An 18,554-nucleotide genomic window follows, 5' to 3' on the forward strand; every position below is an offset into this window, starting at 1 on the left:
CTACGCCGGGGCTAGCCACGTGCGGACCAGGACCAGCAGGCCTGGCTGCCTGCACAAGGACACCAGTGTATCCTGTCCTAAATGTAGTGTTTGAGTAGTATGAGACAAATTGGAGCATGAGTTAAAAGGCATTGTTTTCATAGGAGCTTCCTGTGCTGCTTATTCCAATGTTTTAGTTAAGAACTAAAAGTGTGGGACCTCTGAAAAAAGGAGGGATGAACAGTATGTATCTACATTCCTCCTCTGCCCTTGTTGCATCACACAAGGGCTGCCTGTTATTATCTACACTGCTTTACAGGCATCTAGGATATTGGTACAGGCAGTACATGCAAGGAATAGTGTGCTCATTCTTGAAAATCCTGCGTAAAGTTGTACCAGTATTCCATGCCAGCCCAAGCAACAGGGCAGGTCCTGCCATTACTGCAGCTGTAGCTGGGGTGTCTAGAAGTCTGTATGGGCAGATGTCATGCTGTGGAGCACACTTCTCCTACGATTAAAGAAGAATCTGCTAAATCCTGTGAAATCCTAAGGATCCAAGAACGTTAATGTTTTAAAAAAGCTGTTTTCACATTTTCATGATTGAGAGACTTCTAAATGTACAGTTGCTTTGCAAAAGGTGGGTGGCTTCCAGTAGCGACATAATGATGTTCTCGCCATAATTCTCGCCATGTTCTCGCCATAATGATGTTCTCGCCATAATTCTCGCCATGTTCTCGCCATAATTCACAGTGCCTGCCCATTTCTCTGAGGTCCTTGTTCTTCTTCCTCTGCAAATCTGTTGCCCTTCACTGTTCTATATGTCTTCCTCTTTCTCTGCCCTACACCCCAACTATCCAAGTTGTTGCTGCATGGTTTATGTAGTCATTGTTGCAAAGTTATGAAGTAGTTCTGACATCTTTGTATCAAAATTAGTGTTGTTCTACAGAAACTAGGAGTGACGAAACAGTGAACTGAGCTGGAGGGTATATTAAGCAACTTTTAGATATAGGCTACACAAATACCTCTTTGTAAACCATAAGCTCACTTAAGGAATCCTATTTTTAAAAAGTGCAACCATATAATTGTGGGGAGAAAATTTTAAATGTGATGGTAATACTAGAGGGCCCAGAACAAGGTGACAGTGGCTTTAACTTCTCATGGTTTCTGTTTCCATATCATAACTAATTTGGAGAGCTTTAAAAGTTTTTGCCTCTTGGGGGTTGTCTATGTATTACATCTCAGTGGTTGTACGAAGGAAATGCTGAAATCAGGGTCGGCAACGTTTTTAGCCCTGAGGGCTGCATGTGGTGCTAGGTGGTGGATTAGGGACCACATGCATGCATACGCATAGGATGGGATCACTGGGGGAGGCTAACCCCACACACATACACACAAACACAGTGATCTTGATTAGGATCTCTGTTTCCCCACCACTATTCATGTATTTCATAGGTTTCATGCATTTTATCACACGTGTGAAGTTTTATATTGCATGCAGGATTCAGCATCCTAAGAATCTCTGGTGATAAGAAATAATTCCAAGTAAGATGGAGCTCATTAATGGTGGTCCCAGGCATGGTCTGAAGGCACATGGGACAGCTACCTTGCTGAAGCTAAGCAGGTCTGGATCTGGTCAGTGCTTGGAGGGGAGACCACCTGGGAACCCCATGTAGCCACCTTGAGTTCCACAATGGAAGAAAGGTGGGATATAAATGAAATAAATAATAATAGTAATAATTTTGATTGCAGTTATTTGAGGGTTAAAAAGAAGGAATGTTGAGTAAATACCACAAATGTAACATGTATACAAGACCGTGTGATAAATGGCCCTAGTTCTATTACAGAATACATGTAGTATATCTACCAGCTGTGGAATAATACCTTCCACATTCCTCAAATGTAGCTTAGACTTTCAGTGTAATTCGTAGTACTTAACAAGCTGTCCACTCCCATGTAATTTAATGGTTTCACTGCCCTGTATACCAAAGAATGAAAAGACTGTAGCCTGGTTGTCACAGGATCTGGCATTTAACTGGTCAGTCAGAGCATTTTTATGTGTGTGGTGGTGGTGGTAGTGGAGAATATACCCCCTTGCCATGCTGAATACTGTATGTTTACAAGGGCATTGAGAAAGGTGGCTCAAGCCAAAAAGATGTGGTTTTACCATACAAAAGAACTGGAATCTTGGGCCTAAGTTAGTCTCATAGAGGATTTAGGCTGGGACCCCAAGAACTGCAAGCCTGGCCAGAATTCTGCGTGCCGTTTTTTTGTTGTTAGAAGTTCTGATGCTAATAATTCAAAGATAATTTTGTCTTGTCACAGAATCCTATGCATGTTTACTCAGAGGTAAGTACCATTGTCTTCAGTGGGATTTACTCCTGACTAAGTTTGTTTAGGATTGCAGCCTTAGTCAGTAAAATAAAGTGTCCGAAGCCAGCTTTTTTCTTCCTGTTCCAGTGCTTTGTAAGCTGTTGCTTGACTGCTTGTGCATAACCCTTATGTTTTTCTAAGTAGCAGAGTGGGGTTGCAGAGCCTAATACTTTAGCCGTTGGTTTAGTCACTCCCCTAAGTCTTGTAATGAGAGATCTGCTGAATGCTGAGGGCATGTCTCACCTGCCATCTCAGATTTTACCTTCATCAGGATCTGTATACTTAACACCAGCCAAGAACAACATTCTTCAGTTACCTGCAAATTATAGCCAGAAGATTGACATGCTGGAGCCAGGCAGTGAGGTCAAACACAAGATGAATCAGGTTTGTTTCAGGGAGCCAAAAGCCCCAAGACTCTTTTAGTACCTCAGTGGTTCATTAAGTCAACTGTAGTTAGCTAAGAAAACATTAAAATTAGGCTAACCGTAGAATACAATATTATGATTAGAATAGCTTCAATCCTAAGGTTGTTCTCTTTTGTAGTACTGCATTCTGTACCCAAATTTTGCATCATTTGTGTGTGTGCAGAATTTGGACTGTTGCTAGGATTGAGATGCATGACAGTGGGAGGAAGTGAGAGACATCAGTTGGAAGGGGCAAGGAGGGTCATTAAGGCAGCAGAAGCTGTGGAAAGGGACAGGAGCCTAAACCCTCCCTGGCAACTGGAAGCAAAGCCCAAGGTTTCATTGGCTTGCCTTGGTCAATAATATCATGGCCTAATATGGTGAGATATAAATGAGCTTTGTGGGTGTGCGTGCAGACCCTGTGCTTCGCACTTCATCGTGGAAGCAAACTTCCTTCAATTAACTATAGTTTCCCATTTTGTCTAAATCAGGAAACTTTGCTCAACAGCTTCAGAACAAGCCATGATATGAAGCCATGTTTGAAGTTAGCTTCATATCCTGCTTGTTCCAAAGCCATTAAGCATTGTTTCCCAGCTCAGATGAAACAGGAACCTATAGTTAATTGAAGAGTTCCTGGTTTGTTCGCTCATTCATGCAAAATGCCTGCATGTATGGCCAAAAGGTTTGTTCCTATCTTGGCTTATTAAGCTGAGATATGATCATCTGAAAACGGCCATGGGCTTGGTTCAGATGTAACCCTAAGCCATGGTTTGGTGCTGTGAAACAAATCTGGAAGGAGCTCATGCACTCCCTCCTCCCCTTGCACTCTTGAGTGATAAGTTGCTTTTTGGTATTCGGCAAACCATCATTTGCCATTACATCTGAACCAGCAAACTCTGGTTTGCACTTGCCCTGCAAAATAGAATCTGATCACACATAGGGTGGTGATTTTTGCTGTAGCTGCAAGAAAGCTGTGTCAAAAATATTTGGTTGAAGCATAAATTAATATTAGGAGAGGTCATTTGTAATAAATATATATTTGTCTGGAACTTTATGAGTATAATTTTATTTTTACCTTGTAAGGGCCTATATTCTATATACAATAAAAGATTGCTCTTTTAAAAAGTTGAGAATTTTAAGCAGCACTTGATTCAACCTTGTATGTGCTACATATGTACAATATATCTCGTTGTTTTACAGTAGTCATGGGTATTCCTGTCTGTCTGAAAACAAAATCTGGTAAAAATCTGCTCTTAAATATTTAAAATTCCTTGAGTTGTATTGCAGATTAGCTTTTTTGTTTAGCGATTGCCACATAAAATGCACAGTAGCCTGGTGCAGGTGTATCGTTCCCGATGTCTTAACTTCCCTCCCAACCTGTGCTCTTATTTCCCATCCCCTCTATTTTCAGAGCTTTCTCTAGTGCAGCATTATATCTGTACTGATGCAAACGCTAAACATGGCTAGCTCGAAATCACAGTTGTCAAACATGGTTAGAGAACAGTGAGGGAAGAGTGTGGAACCTCAAGGAGGTTCCTAATCTCCCAGCCATGGGAAAGCGATCAAGAACATTGTATGCACTGGGCAAGATTATGTCCATCTTACCCTCAGGGATAAAATGATTCAATGAGAACTTCCCCATCTTAGAATGAACTAGAGGATGGCTGCAAAATTCTGTTTTTCTGTTCTTAACCCATTGACTTTAAAAGACGTCTGACATAACTTCCACCAGCAAGCTACCTTTAACAAATGGTTATTCTCTGCTTTCAGATTTCTCACCTTGGCAGCTAACCTTGCATTTTTTATTCAAGTGGCAGTGAAATTGAAAAATACTTAATACTCGCTTCAATTAAAGAATTATTTTTTGAAATATTTTTTTTAATACTTGTAGAATGACATAGATGCAAGCAAATCTGCTCCGATACTGAATACAGCTAAACAGGATGGTCCAATGCCAAAACCACACAGTGTTTCACTTAATGATACTGAAACAAGGAAGCTAATGGAAGAATGCAAAAGACTTCAGGCAGATGTGGTGAAACTATCAGAGGAAAATAGACACCTAAGAGTAAGTTTCATGTAACTGGGATATAAGATGAGTTTCTCTTGAAGAGCAAAATTGGACCCTGTTTGCAGAAGTGTTTATCAAATCTATTTTAAAAAATGGCTTAAACTGAGCTATTTATCATAGTACCCATGTCATACAACTCATCTCATTTTTTTCTTCCAAAAACTAAAGTACCTGGATTTAGCAAAACCGTGTGAAATTTCCTGCTCAGGATATGTTTACATTAATCTGACTAATTTTTCTACGTCAGAAATGTAAACTTTATTTTTTTTAGCACACTTGTGGCAGTATCCAAGGCTGTCACAATTAGTTAGTGCTAATGATGTTGCATGAGCATAAACCACTGTTAGCACAATATCATTAGCACTTGCTAGGCAAAGAGAAAAAGCAGTGACTTGTCGCCAAAATTTGGTGGCACAGTTTGCCACTTGAATTCAATAGACAATTACCTTTCTTTCCCTTTGCCTACCATTACACTAGAACTGTTACAGCATTGGATACTGCCTTTGGACAGAAATAAAACATGACATAAATTGGTTCAAACTATTGACCTTTCCTAATGAATCCCTGTAAAAAATACAGAAATATTTATTTTTATTTAATTTTGTCACCTTTTTTGAAATACAAGCAAGACTTTTTAGAAATATGGGTCATTTCACATTTAAAGCCAGTTAAACCATGGTTTGGTGTTATATATGCTCACATGCTCCCTTCATTTCTGCAGTCTGCTTTAATTAGTTACTTTGGCTTTCACAATTTCGTGAAAACCACAGTCGTGTTACATCTGAACTGACAAACTGATTCTGGTTTGGAAGGATTGCAGATACCACAAATAGTTGCAAACCATAGGCAGGGCTCCACGCTATTTTGGGCAATTCCTCCAGCCTCCTCACACCCCATACCTCACTTTACAAGAGTATCTGCTGAACCTCTGGAGAAGCTTTTCGGGTGATGCAGGGGTGGTGGAGGGAACGGGACAGTCTGTTGTGTGGGATTTTCCCTCCATTCATGCTACCCCAAGTTCATAAATTGGGTATTGGCAGCATTAGCCCCAGATTTCTGGGTACAATGCTCAGAGGGCACCCAGATGACCACCAGAAAGAGGCAGAAACATCCCTCTTTAAAAAGAGAAAAAAAAATCAGCAGCAGGTATGCTGCTTAGCAAAATGCCTGTCGGGCAGCAGTGCCTGCCACCAGCTTTGTTTCCCAGAGTGCCTCTGGGCCATGAAGATGATGGCAGGAGCATGTGGCTGCAGCTAGTGCATAGGCGCTTCGATGATCAGCATGTTTGCCACCACTGAACAGTTGTTGTTTTTTAAGGAAAAAGGACTTCTTGCCATTCCAGATGCTGGTAAGTGGCAGCCATAAGGCACAGTGAAGCGTTTGCCCAGCCAGCTCCACCAGCCATGAACGCCTGTTTTTTGGCTCAGAATGCAACCTTTTTTTTAAAGAAGAGAATGCTCATCCCCTTCCCAACACTGCCTTTGAAGTTGGAGAGGGGAGGAAAGTGATGAGCAACCAGAGCAGTGGGGGAGGTGGAGAAAGCTGGACCATGGGGGCAGATTGATTGGACAAAGCAGGGAGTGGACAGTGACATGCAGGGTTTCCCCCTCCCCGCTGGGAGAGCACCTTGCCCAGGGCCACTGAAACCAAGCTGCACCACTGCAATCCTGTTCAATGGGGTAATTACTGAATAACAATGAAATGTTATTTTCTGCTGACATTTCATACAGCGATAACATAAACTCTATGGATTTCCTGGAATAGGCACTTAGTTGCAGTCAGCTCTGAAAGAAAATGGCCCTTTTTAGATGTAATGAGCTTGGTCTGATAAATCATATTTCAGCCTTCCCGAACTTGATGCCCTCCAAATGATCCTGACTACAACTCCTACCAGCCCCAGTCAGCATGGCCAATAGCCAGGATCTATGGAATTTGTAGTCCAAAACATCTGAAGGACACCAAGTTGGGGAAGGCTGCCATAATTTATCAGACTGAGAATGAGCCTTGTACTCACACACCTCTCTCCTTCTCCTTCTTCATTCCTATTGACTGGTGAAAGATATTGTGGCTTGCTAAACACACTTTCCCATGACACTGAATTTGGAGACTGTGGTTTAGGTACTGCTTACAAACCAGTATATTGAACCAGGATCGGATTAGTCAGGGTAGATAAAACCTGAAGGTGGAACAATAAATCATATTCTTAGAATTGGGGCTTGTAAGTTACCATAGACTTGAATCTGGGCGATGCCATCCTGTGTCTCTCACCAAGGTCTTCTCCTATATTGTGATGTCCATGGCAACTGCACACATTCCAGAGCTAAGGTAGCTGGACAAGAACTGAGGGGGTAGGAGCTTCTCTCTGTTCTTTGCCGATCCCACTTCCCCTCAGCTCCCTGAATCACAGCTGCCCCATTCAGGAGGATCCCTCATCCATCAGGAGAAGCCTTTTGGGTGGAGGAGGAGGAGGTGGGAAAGTCACCTTCTGCCATTCCCCTTCCACTGGTGCTTCTCTGGATCCAAGCCAACGTGGGCTTTTGCTTGTCTTTTAAGTTCCCCTTTTGAACACTACAAAGCCATGCAAATCTTATTGTAAAAAATGTAGAAAGTCCTATGTTCCGCTGTCCAATTCGTAATCCTGAAGCTAAATTGTATAGTGGTGTACCAGGAAAATCATCATGGCCACATTTTAAATAGCTGGGCCTCTTGTTTCGTGTTTTTGTAAATGAGCCATAAAAGAAAGTATTTTAGTATGTAGAGGAAAGATCTTGTTTTCCTATTTTATTCTTAAGATTAATACCTTGTGGCATTGTTACTAGTATGCATACAACCTACATTTATTTTATGTTAACTTCGGCATTCTTTAAAGGCAAATAGTACACATTCAAATACAATTGTATGATTTCAGATCTGATATGATCTCTTCTGATGAGTTTTCTATTGATGAATTTCTTCCATGTGTTTTCAGGATGAAGGTTTGAGGCTGAGAAAGGTGGCACACTCGGATAAACCTGGACCATCAGGCTTGGCCCTCCGAGATAATGGCTCCAATCCTCTTCCCTCACTTCTTGTTGTAATTGCAGCCATTTTCATTGGATTCTTTTTAGGGAAATTCATCTTGTAGAGAGGGAGAAAGAGAGAGAAGCATGCAGATTGCAGCTTCCTTTTTTTTCATGGCCAGAAAAAATGTATTTACCTACCACTTCATTGGTAGTATGGCCCAAGTGACCATTTTTGTGTACAGCATCATACAGGCTTTGCCTCTAATGATCTTGCACGGTTAGACAACACAATAAAAAAGACAAACTGTTCGGCTGCTGGACAAAATTGTATATTAATTCATCAATAGCAGGTGTCAGTTGCACATTCAGTCCTTTATGAAAAGTCATAAATAAAGAATTGTTCTTTCTTTCTGTGGTTTTAATAAGAGTTAAAAAAAATTGTTCAAAGTCTTGTAAATGTTATTTTAATAATCCTTTAAAATTTTTATCTGTTGCTCTTGCCTCTTAGAAAATGATTATTAGAATGCTAATCCCACTCGTTCAGGAATACGATGAGGCATTCTGTGGGGAAATGGTTCCTCTTAGTGTGCAAATTTTCTCCTTCACCTTACTTTGCTAATATCATGGCAGAATTTCTTACCCTTGTGAGGCAGTTGTTGAAAACGTTTTTCATCCTTACAGCCCTGTCCCATGGTATTTAACATACAAAATAATAAAACTGTTAACAGACTGGGTAGCTTGTTTCTGTGAATTGTTATTTTAGAAAGGTTTTCCAACATGTTTTATACATAACCATCTTGTCACAGACGAACGTTGATCAATGCACTAGCTGTAGCTTGGACTGGTGCCAGTGAAGCTTCAGAAGAAACAGCCATTTCCACACTATTTAACAGCAGCAGCAAAGATTTCTGGCTTTTTAGCAAAATGAAAGGTCAGTTTGTTTTGGGACATGGGACTAGTTAAAAGAGGAGATACTTTAAATGTGTCTTTTAAAATATGGATTGTCATTGCAGGAATTTCTGTTGCATCACAGGTGTTCCCTTATCTTTCTGGGGTCCTCAGAATTTCCTTTAACAATTAATAGTTTTTCGTTAAGATTTATTAGTCCAAATGTTCCCTAGAATTACATTTTATGTCACATTTTCAGATATCTCCTAAGTTGATAAAGGCTGAGCAGACTTTGATCATTTAGCTTTGCGAGAGGAAAAAACTTTGTCCAGCAAATGTCTTGGCACAGTTGCCCATCAGCTATGCATACCTTCTGTGTTCTAGAAAATGTATCTTACTGGGTCTGAACTGCTTTTCTGCACTTAATCTTGTGGCTTGTTTCATTTCTGGTCTTTATGTCATTAAGTAGATAATTTTGGAAGCACAATACAGCTATTCTAAACTGTTATCTATCATAGGGAATTATTTTAAAACTGACATTCTGGAAGGCTTATGCCTGTAAGCAAAATTTTGTATATTCTTGGATAGGATGCAGCTAAGCGTGTTAGATCTTATGTAGCTGAGAAATGTTCTAGAAAAAAATATACATCATCTTGGTTGCCTTTGATTTCTAGTGTTTTTTTTAATGGAAGACGTACTTTACATCATGTACTGTCACTGCTGTCTATGGTAAACTTTTATAAAACTTGCCATTTGCAAAGAAGACGATGAACAAACCACTGCTTGATGTTTCACTTAAAAGCATGCAAATACAGACATTTCCTTTTTGTGTGTTCCGGTATCTGCATTCAAGTCTTCTCTGACTGTGGTGACTGGAAGAAATATGCTCAAGTCTGGTTCTCATTTCATCAGTTCTAAAATCAATAAGACTTCATACTGTGGTGTATAAATGGTACGTCAGAAGAAAACATTTATTCCTTAAAGGAAGTTGATCATTGGAAGATTACAGGAAAAAAAAGACTAATGTACAGGCTGTAACTTCTAGATACATTTTGATATTTGTATGTGCAAGAGGGAAGCTTCAGAGATAATGTTTACTGTTAAAACTGTATACAAAAGCTTGTAGTAATGGTTATATATTTTAGGGCTAGAGAACAGACTGGACTTAGCATTTATCAAAGGTGGACTGATCTTAGAAGCTTGGTATCGGGAAGTATCCGGATGTGGGCGTGATTGCATGCCACAAAAATAAGAACGCTCCAAAGCCAACAGTCTGGTGATCATAAGTAGAGAATTAGGTTATGAGGGCCTGTTTGGGCCATTTAGTAGGGCATAAATTTCAAAGATAAATATTACTGAATTAGTCAAGGTGCATTTGGGCATCATAACAAGTATACGTACATTGAAGTGCTCCTGCTTATACGGATGCGCTTCTGGTTTCTAATAATCCTTTCGTAACTGTATATAAAATGTAATGCTCTCAGGAGTGATTTTGGATGATATCAACTGTATTCAGTGAAATTATGTAATATGGATTAAATTGTCTGTTCCTGAAATGGTTAGAACTTTGCCTGCTTGCTTGTGTACATAAATGTGAGGAAAGTACTAATACGAATTAATGCTTCAAAATTTGTGAGAGAGCCATCTGTCCCCAACATTAGGTTTTATGTATATTATGAATTACTTGCTCCTTACAAATGCAAAAGCCTTACATTTAGAGTTTGTAACTTGTCTTAGAGGCTACAGTATTTATACAAACAAATTATGATAGAGAACATTTGAATTTCAAATTATCTAGGATTCCTAAAAGGAGCTGAGTAATGAACAGAGTTTAGAATAAAAATATATATTTTTCCTTCTGTTTCTCAGTGTAAAGTAGCATTGCCCAAACCCTATTTAATCAGTTTAAACGAGAAGGTCTGATAAAATGAGTTTTAAAGCAAGTTCCAGGTGGATATATCCGTATACAAACTCTTGCTGTGCACAAGTGCAAAAGCTCTGGACTGGTAAATGGTTTCAGCCTAATAACACCTAATAAATGGATGTTATGAATGGAGTGATAAAAATAAATAATATTGAAACTTTGTAAAGGTGTCATAGTACCATTGAAGCTTTTTCTAACTTTTCATTGACAGCAGTTGTATTGTGTACAATTGGGTAGTTCATGATAAAGCTTCAGGGTTTCTGCTTCTAACAACTGATAAATAGTCTGAACAATCAGGTATATAAAACTGGGCTGTCAGCTTTTAAATCTGTTAGGTCGGCCTTCCCCTTTAGATGTTCTGGACTACAACTCCCAGCATTCCTTGCCATTGCCCATGCTGTCTGGAGATGATAGGAGTTATAGTCCAAAACATCTAGAGGGCACCAGGTTGGAGAAGGCAGTGTTAGTATGTTCAGTAAATGCAGGAAATTCCTTCTAGCTTGAGATGTTTTGTGTATATATGCATGGATAAATCTACTTCCTGTAAATCACTGTTATTGCTTGAGGATCTTCTCTCAGTGAACATATTCTTTGCTCTTAGCCATGCTGGGAGAATAGTGCTGCACATAATTCTGGGGTGCAGGTGGGGATTCACACATACTTGCCCTTGCAACATTTCCTGTTGGGTGAATTGAGAGGGCCTGTTTGTGTGCTCTTTATTCTCAAGTTCTTCAGTCACAAATTCATCTTATGAATTTATAGAGTGAAGCCATTTGTCTGGTGGTTATCTAAGGATATCCCAATGCACATACCCTTGATGCACACAGTTGCAAAACTCTGGACTGGTACACTAGAGGGCAGTCTAATACTGCAAGTGGGTATGATTAATGATTGGTATCTATATGAACAGAAGTTAACTACCAAGCACATAATGGTTGTTTTTCAGTAGCACGGCTATTTCTTACACAAGATAGCCTTTAAAGGGAATTGTGACCCCTCCATTTGACCCTCCCCCCCCCCCCCGATGGTCACTATATTTTAGTTTATGGTCATCACAGGAAAAGTTCAAGACAGCCAAGATACCTTCTCCAAATCAACAGAACTATTTCTAGAAGGGGCCTAATGATTCCCCACTCAATATGATCACATAGAACTATTTTGTACTAGTAAACTATCTCATAAGTTAGTTCCCTCTTAAGGTTATGTTTACACAAGGTCTGAACTTCAGAGATCTTAGCCAGGGAGTTAGTAAAATTTAAAATGAACATATAGTGGGTGATATGTTTGTGTCTTAAGTGTCAGATCAGGCTGTTGTACGAACATTTTGCTTGCTGTGCTGTGGATACTCACTTGTTCCTAAGCAATAGAAGTAATTTACTTGTACTTGGTGTAGTTACAATGTATGAGGTATTGCATATGTATTCATCATCTTATAGTAAGAGTCTTGGGTAATGTGAACGATCTAGTCATGCTGGATTTGATTCTGTGGAAACAATGTTACACTGAACCCATGTACTTATTAATGAGACTTAATGAAGATATCCTGCCTGAGTTGAAAACTGCTGTTCTGCTTGAAACTTTTGGATAGGGGCTCACCTAAATCCAACCACTACAGTGTATTAACACTTGAAGGGTGGAGTTTCTCTGGAATGGTTGGTGTGATGTACCTTTTCTGTGGGTGCGCTCACAGCATCTAAAATTCAGCTTTACCCACCACTTTTCAGTTGTATGCATGTAGTGCCATCTCCAAAATGTCAGAATATGGCTATCTGGCCCCAGAGGCTGGCTAACTTGGACAAATATCAAGGTCTGTGATGAACCTCTGATGCTACATAGGTCATCCTGACAATTCACATTAGAAGAGTGAGTAAGGGGGTGAACGGGCAGCAGTTCTGCTAGAACCAGGAGTGTAAGTACTTTGGGAGAGCACTTGCTCTCTGCAGCAGGCGCAACCACCTACCTTCTCAATGCTCTCCCAGTCTCTCTTTTTACAAACTTGTGTCTCCACTTTTCTGCCCTTTTGCCCTTCGTTGGTGTAATGGAAGAGCCCGCTCCCACCTTTCAGTCCGTTTAAGATACCAGATCTTTGACTACAGATTCTCTACTTCATTATAAAGAAATGAGTAAGACATGGCCCAAGCATGTCGCCCCCCCCCCCCCGCAATACACAGGATGTTCCCCTTAATCCTATCTGACAGGAACCCAAGTTGAGATGGTTCACCATTCATGATTCTGTACTGCATAGCTGGGATGTTAGCTAGCAAATGTTAATATCCAATTCCCCTCTGCGTTAAGTGATGAACCTCAGGTATTCCCAGGAGAGCTGGCTTCCCCTGATTGGCTGATTCCCCTGTACCCGCCCACCCCGCCAGCCTTTTTCTGAATCTAGAGATAAAAAAAGATTTCCCAAATGCTTTTGTCATCCCTTTGATTACTTTCTACAGAACCCCGTGATGTTTGCAACTCAGTTGAAGATAAGATGCTTGTAAATTACTGAACCTAACTTAGAAATTGTATCTGTGTAAGATTAGCTAGAAATTACCTGCTTGGTTTTCTTTTCTTTTTTTCTATTAGCTTATCCTGAATCATTTAATAAAAGTCTGGAATTAAAAGGTGATCTGACTAAATAACTTGGTTTAACTCATAGGATTGGTTTTACCCATTGGTGGCGTGTGCCTAAAGTTACTTGGGTAGCAGAAGGCAGCTGACTCAGGTCTGTCTCTTAAAGATACTGCAAGTCTGAATGCTGCCATGTTCAGACAATATGTGAGTGGTGGCGGCAGATCTACTCTACAGATCTAGTCAGTAAAGAACACGAAGGGGCCCCCTCTGCCTATTCAACCTTGCAAGAAATGTGGGAGCATGTGTCTCTTTGCCATAGTTAGCATTTGTTTTCTATTGTGTTATTTCTAGAACACCATCAGTATACATGGCACTTCAGAAAACAAGCAAAACATACATGTTGCTGCCCTGCAGACCTTAGAGTCTAAATTTTGACAGTAGGGATAATGTTGGAAGGGTGTGGGGAGGAAGAAAGGATAGGGAGAGATGAGGGTAACAGGATGGATGGGTGCAGATGTATTGACATGTATTTTGGTCTTGGTTTCAGTGTGGAGTGAGAACGAAGTTGAGGTTTTGTCTTCTGCACTTCCTGCTACCGTAATGTCCTGCTTTGCTGCCTCTTGCCTCTCACTGTTAATGGGGCTTGCAAATTGAAATCTTGTAAGAATAATGCAAACTGGGAAATGCTTACTTGTTCATTTAACAGTGCACAATTTATTTGTGTGGGTTTTCAGCTATTTGCCTTCTAAAGATTTCCAAACCTTTAGCTGAAACTGTCATTTTATTTTCACGTTGTTCTTAAACTTGCCAACACAATTTCTGAGCAGGAAAACAGATTCTGTACTAGATCTATACTTTGGTTCCTATTATTTTTTCAACTATTTTTAAGCCCCTTTTTAGGGTTGTACCCTGTCACGGTGATGTACAGAAGAGGTGAGAAACTAAGTACAGGCCTATACATTTTTGGGTCTCTTGGTCATAGTTGGTTTGATTCATGTGAATCAGCACCCCACCCCACCCCACCCCACACACACACACACACACGCTGCAGCAATGAAACTAACAAAATTGTCAACTGTTTCTTGACTTGGCATTCTTTCACTGTAACCAAGTTACAGAATAGCAACTTCCTACTTTGCAATGGCAAAAATGCTTCCATTTAAGCATTCCTTTCATTGCCTGTTGTAATGAACCATTTGACTGAGAGCCAGGGGAGCGTGTCGTGAACATACTGTCTTTGGAGACATAAGCGTACAGCTTTCCAAGTGTTTGCAAAGTGACTTCTGAAAAGTATTAATGGGTGTATAGACAGCAGTTCTGAAGCTGGGTTTTGGGACAGGCTTCTGCAGATAAAGAGCTGTATTACATCTTAATTAAAGAGTAGCTTTAATTTTTGCATTGTCCATTTTGGTTGAGATCACTGAAAGCTTTGGCTTTCAGTGCAGATGAGAAGACACCAATATGTCTGTGTTAGTTATCTGTACTGCCAAGAACTGCATTGGGTTCTCTTCATTGAAAGTTAGATACTAGGAAGCACTGTTGATTAGCTGTTCTTTTTGAGAATTGGAAATGTTCCCAATTGACCAAGTTTGAGTACCTGCATCCAAGCTTAAAAGAGTTGGGAGAAGTTGGTTGCATATTGGAAAAATTACTGTGATTCCTTTTTACACTCTACCAGAATGGCTAAGTTTTTTCCCACTGGAAAGTGAACAGATACAGAATCTTTAAGTGCATTTATATTTTCTACTCTAATTCTACTTGAACCCTTTGTGTAGGATTGTACCTCTAAAATTTGAGAGAATTTAGGCTTAGATGAGAGAAATTCTACACTAAGGAAAATGATAAATGTGCTTTCATTGCATTTTTTAAAAGAACATGCCAAGAACTGGACACATTTAGACTGGAGCTTGACTTCCTTGAAAAGTTTTTTTCTCCTCCTCAACAATGTAGGTTTTTTTGTGGCAGTTTTATAACAATGCCTCTGATAGCTAGCTAGGTCATAACAATATTTATGGAAATAGTAATTCCCTATCTCATTACACTGCACTTGTCTTTTTTGTTTTGTCAAAGACCAATATAATTACTTAGCAAAAAAACTACTAATATATATCCACTGGTGCTAGGCAAAGGGTTCATATTCTGAAGTCTGTAATTCTTCAGGGTTAGAGACAAGACGTTACCACTAGATGGCAATATTTTATTATTAATCATTTTTTGGTATGGGTGCACGAAAGTCACTTACCTGGTCTCGCAGCTTGCTTCGCGGTGGGGGGGAGGCGCTTCGCTGCCCCCCTGAAGTTCAGGCCGGGGGGGGAGGCTTCCCTCCTCGCCCGGCCGAAATTCAGGCCGGGGGGGGAGGCTTTCCGCCTCGCCCGGCCGAAATTCAGGCCGGGGAGAAGCGCCCCGTCTCCCCGGCCGCGAACTTCAAAAAAAACACATGCCCCTGTGATAGGCTATGTAACGATTAACGTAGCCTATCACGACTGACTTTGCAGATCTAGCCGTGATAGGCTACGTTAATCGTTACGTAGCCTATCACGGGCGTTGTTTTTTTTTTTTACTTTGCTTGTAATGGCGGCGGTGGCAGCCGGTCGAAAGACTGGCTGCCGCCCCTGCCCCCGACGAAGACCTGCCGAACCGCCGCCGGGACCCGCCGCCGGGAGAGACATTCGTGAAAGGTAAGTCCCATCCCGGGGGGGGGGGCAGGGGGGCGGAGAATTTCTCCCCGAACAACCTTCGGAGGACCGAATGCGTTGGCGCTCGGCCCCCCGAAGTTTCGGGGAGAAATTCTCCCCCATCCCTATTTTTTGGACACACTCAATCTCCAGCATGGATTTATCATTTTTCCATGTTTTTGGATTCTTACAGAGACATGTGCTTGCCTCTCGTGATCCTACTGTTTTAGCCAAACACATGTCATCCTTGCATAGTTTATATTTCTAAAATGTGCTTCTAATGTCATATACCCACCCTGAGAACTTGGGAAGAGTTGACATAACCATATGAATGCATAAGTTAGGTGACAAGCGATAGATGTAGCAATTTACTAAACTGCAGCGAGTTTAAAAAACAGTTTGCTCATTAGCTGCTGAGAGGTGTAAACACAGGGAAACTTCCTGTGTGTGTGCCTGCATCTCGCTGGATTGTGGCCCCTGACTATAGTCATAGAATTGTAGGGTTGGAAGGGGCCTACAAGACCATCGAGTCCAACCCCCTGCTCAATGCAGGAATCCAGGTCAGAGCATCCCGGACAGACAGCTGTCCAGCCTCGTCTTGAAGGCCTCCAGTGTGGGAGAGCCCACCACCTCCCTATAATATTATTTTCAGAAGTGATATTGTGATTACTAATGAGGACCCAAGTTGAAGGAAAACTGCATTTAGTTGGGGATACAAGCTTCCTTGGCAATATTTTTTTGTGTCAAGGAAAATTAAAGAACAGTTTGGAGGTGTGATGGATAGTACCTCCTGAAAAAGAATATCCCAGAAAAATAGAACCGCCTGTATGTCCTTCTGAATGGCAGTTAGTCGCTGCAATATCACACCATTATGTGGGTATGCCCTACTATTTTATGGGATGTAAGCATAATGGTGAATTGAAACTGTCGATTCTACCACAAGATTTACATTCAACTCTAGCTGGTCTGATGTTATGTTCTTCATTATAGAATTAATAATCTATTTTTCTATAAAAACAAAACCCAGCAACAAAGCTTACAGTTAAAATGTAAAATGTAATTGCTGGGATGCAGCTATCTACTAGACAAAAACATATTCACTACTGGTAAGACCCTGAGGAGTTTTAATTTCATTTACTCTTTAATCAACATTTTTAACACATGCTCAAACTTCCCAGGCAATTTAAACTGGAAAATGAACTTGGGAATACTTTATAATGTTACAAAAATTATATATATATATATATATATATATATATATATATATATACATACACACACACACACACACACACACACACACATAATTTATTATCTATCTCCTGGTTTTATATGCAAATATTCAACCACTGTAAAATCTAAGCCTTTACAGCAGGATGCTAGTTTGGGAATGATAATACACTCTATGGTACTATGCTAGTCACACAATCCACCGCTCAGAGTAAAATATATGTGGAAGATTCTCAGCCTACATTGTAGCTTTGATTACTTCAGAACGAGTAGACTTTCTGCCAAGAATTAACACTAGGGCGGGGAGAAGCAAACACGTGGTAGAAGTTTCCAATAAATGGGGCTTTCACATGACAAGTACAAACGTGCTATTTAGAATGGGCTGGAGTTTCCCCCTCAAATTTTGTGCCCTCATTCATGGGTTGTATCTTTTGTTTTCTGTTCTTTGGGTCTTAGGTAGTGTGCCATATATAAAATTTCATGAAACATCAGCTTAATACAGTTTAAAAGGTCAGTTCACATTTAAGGTATGCTGATTTCTAGCCTTGGCAGGCCTAAAACCAACATGCTATTAGCAGAAGAAATTGCAGTGTTAGGAGAGTTCTGCTGCCTTTTTCTGTTGTGCGAGTGCTAGCAGACCACTTTGTAAACCTAAAATCTGCAAGTGGAACTTGAGTTGGATTCTCCCCATGTGCATTATTCAGAACTTTAAGGGAAGGGCGCTGTTGGATACAACCCATTCAATTTGAACATTTCAAGATCATAAATGTTACCTTGCTACTACAAATGTTAATTGTGCCGTGGGTCTCCAATGTTAAGTTGAGCTGTAAAAGCAAACTTTTCTTTAAAATAGACAAATTTGTATGATTCCTGTTTAGTTATGAGAAAGGTCCCCCAGCTGGCCCTGCGAGTAGCTTAGGTTTCCTGAACGTTCCCAGAGAACTCTTAGGAAAGGTTTGGTCTTTCCAAGTGGGTTTCAAAGATTGATAGAAGGCCAAGGCCAAGGCCAAGGGAATTTGCCCCCAGCTATACCTGGCAGTGCCCACCCCTTCCCAAACAATAGACAATAGATTGGGAAAGGCTTTTCTACAGGGCTGCTTCTGTCACTAGATATCCCTAAAGGGAAGGGTAGAACAAGTTGTTGTGAGGGCTAAGTTGGCTTTGAAGGCGGGGGGGCAGGGGGGGGCATGTACTGGCAGGAAGGTATGCCTGATAGTGAGTCCATTATGAACCAGGCCAAACTCCGGAGGATATTTGGGCTTGGCTTATAATGAGGTTGACATTTCTGAACACCCTCAATTCTGAAATTCATCTTTAGCAATAGATTACCTATTCATTATGGGCCAAACTCCATTGACTCCAGTGAAGTCTTTTTAAAAGAGAGAGAGAGAGAGAGAAACAGAGTGCACGCGTGAGAGGGAGAAAGAATTTCTGGGAAAAAGATGGGTA

The 18,554-nt window shown here is 40.6% G+C and overlaps 1 protein-coding gene across 2 annotated transcripts in view; it reads left to right on the forward strand.

Moving 5' to 3' along the window:
- VAPA (VAMP associated protein A) overlaps positions 1-8,237 on the forward strand; it is a 32,314-nt gene extending 24,077 nt beyond the window's left edge. Inside the window, exons 5-7 of one of the 2 annotated variants that reach the window (XM_084849856.1) lie at positions 2,494-2,733; positions 4,645-4,821; positions 7,793-8,237. In XM_084849856.1, coding sequence (XP_084705982.1) covers positions 2,494-2,733; positions 4,645-4,821; positions 7,793-7,948 — 573 coding nt within the window. In that variant the 3' untranslated portion in view covers positions 7,949-8,237. The remainder of the gene's footprint in view (positions 1-2,493; positions 2,734-4,644; positions 4,822-7,792) is intronic. The other variant, XM_084849855.1, reaches the window with a different exon arrangement.
- The last annotated feature ends 10,317 nt before the right edge of the window (positions 8,238-18,554 follow it).

This window comes from Heloderma suspectum, chromosome 4, assembly GCF_057233095.1.
Source record: "Heloderma suspectum isolate Gila_16-S chromosome 4, 16-S_ref, whole genome shotgun sequence".
NCBI lineage: Eukaryota > Metazoa > Chordata > Lepidosauria > Squamata > Helodermatidae > Heloderma > Heloderma suspectum.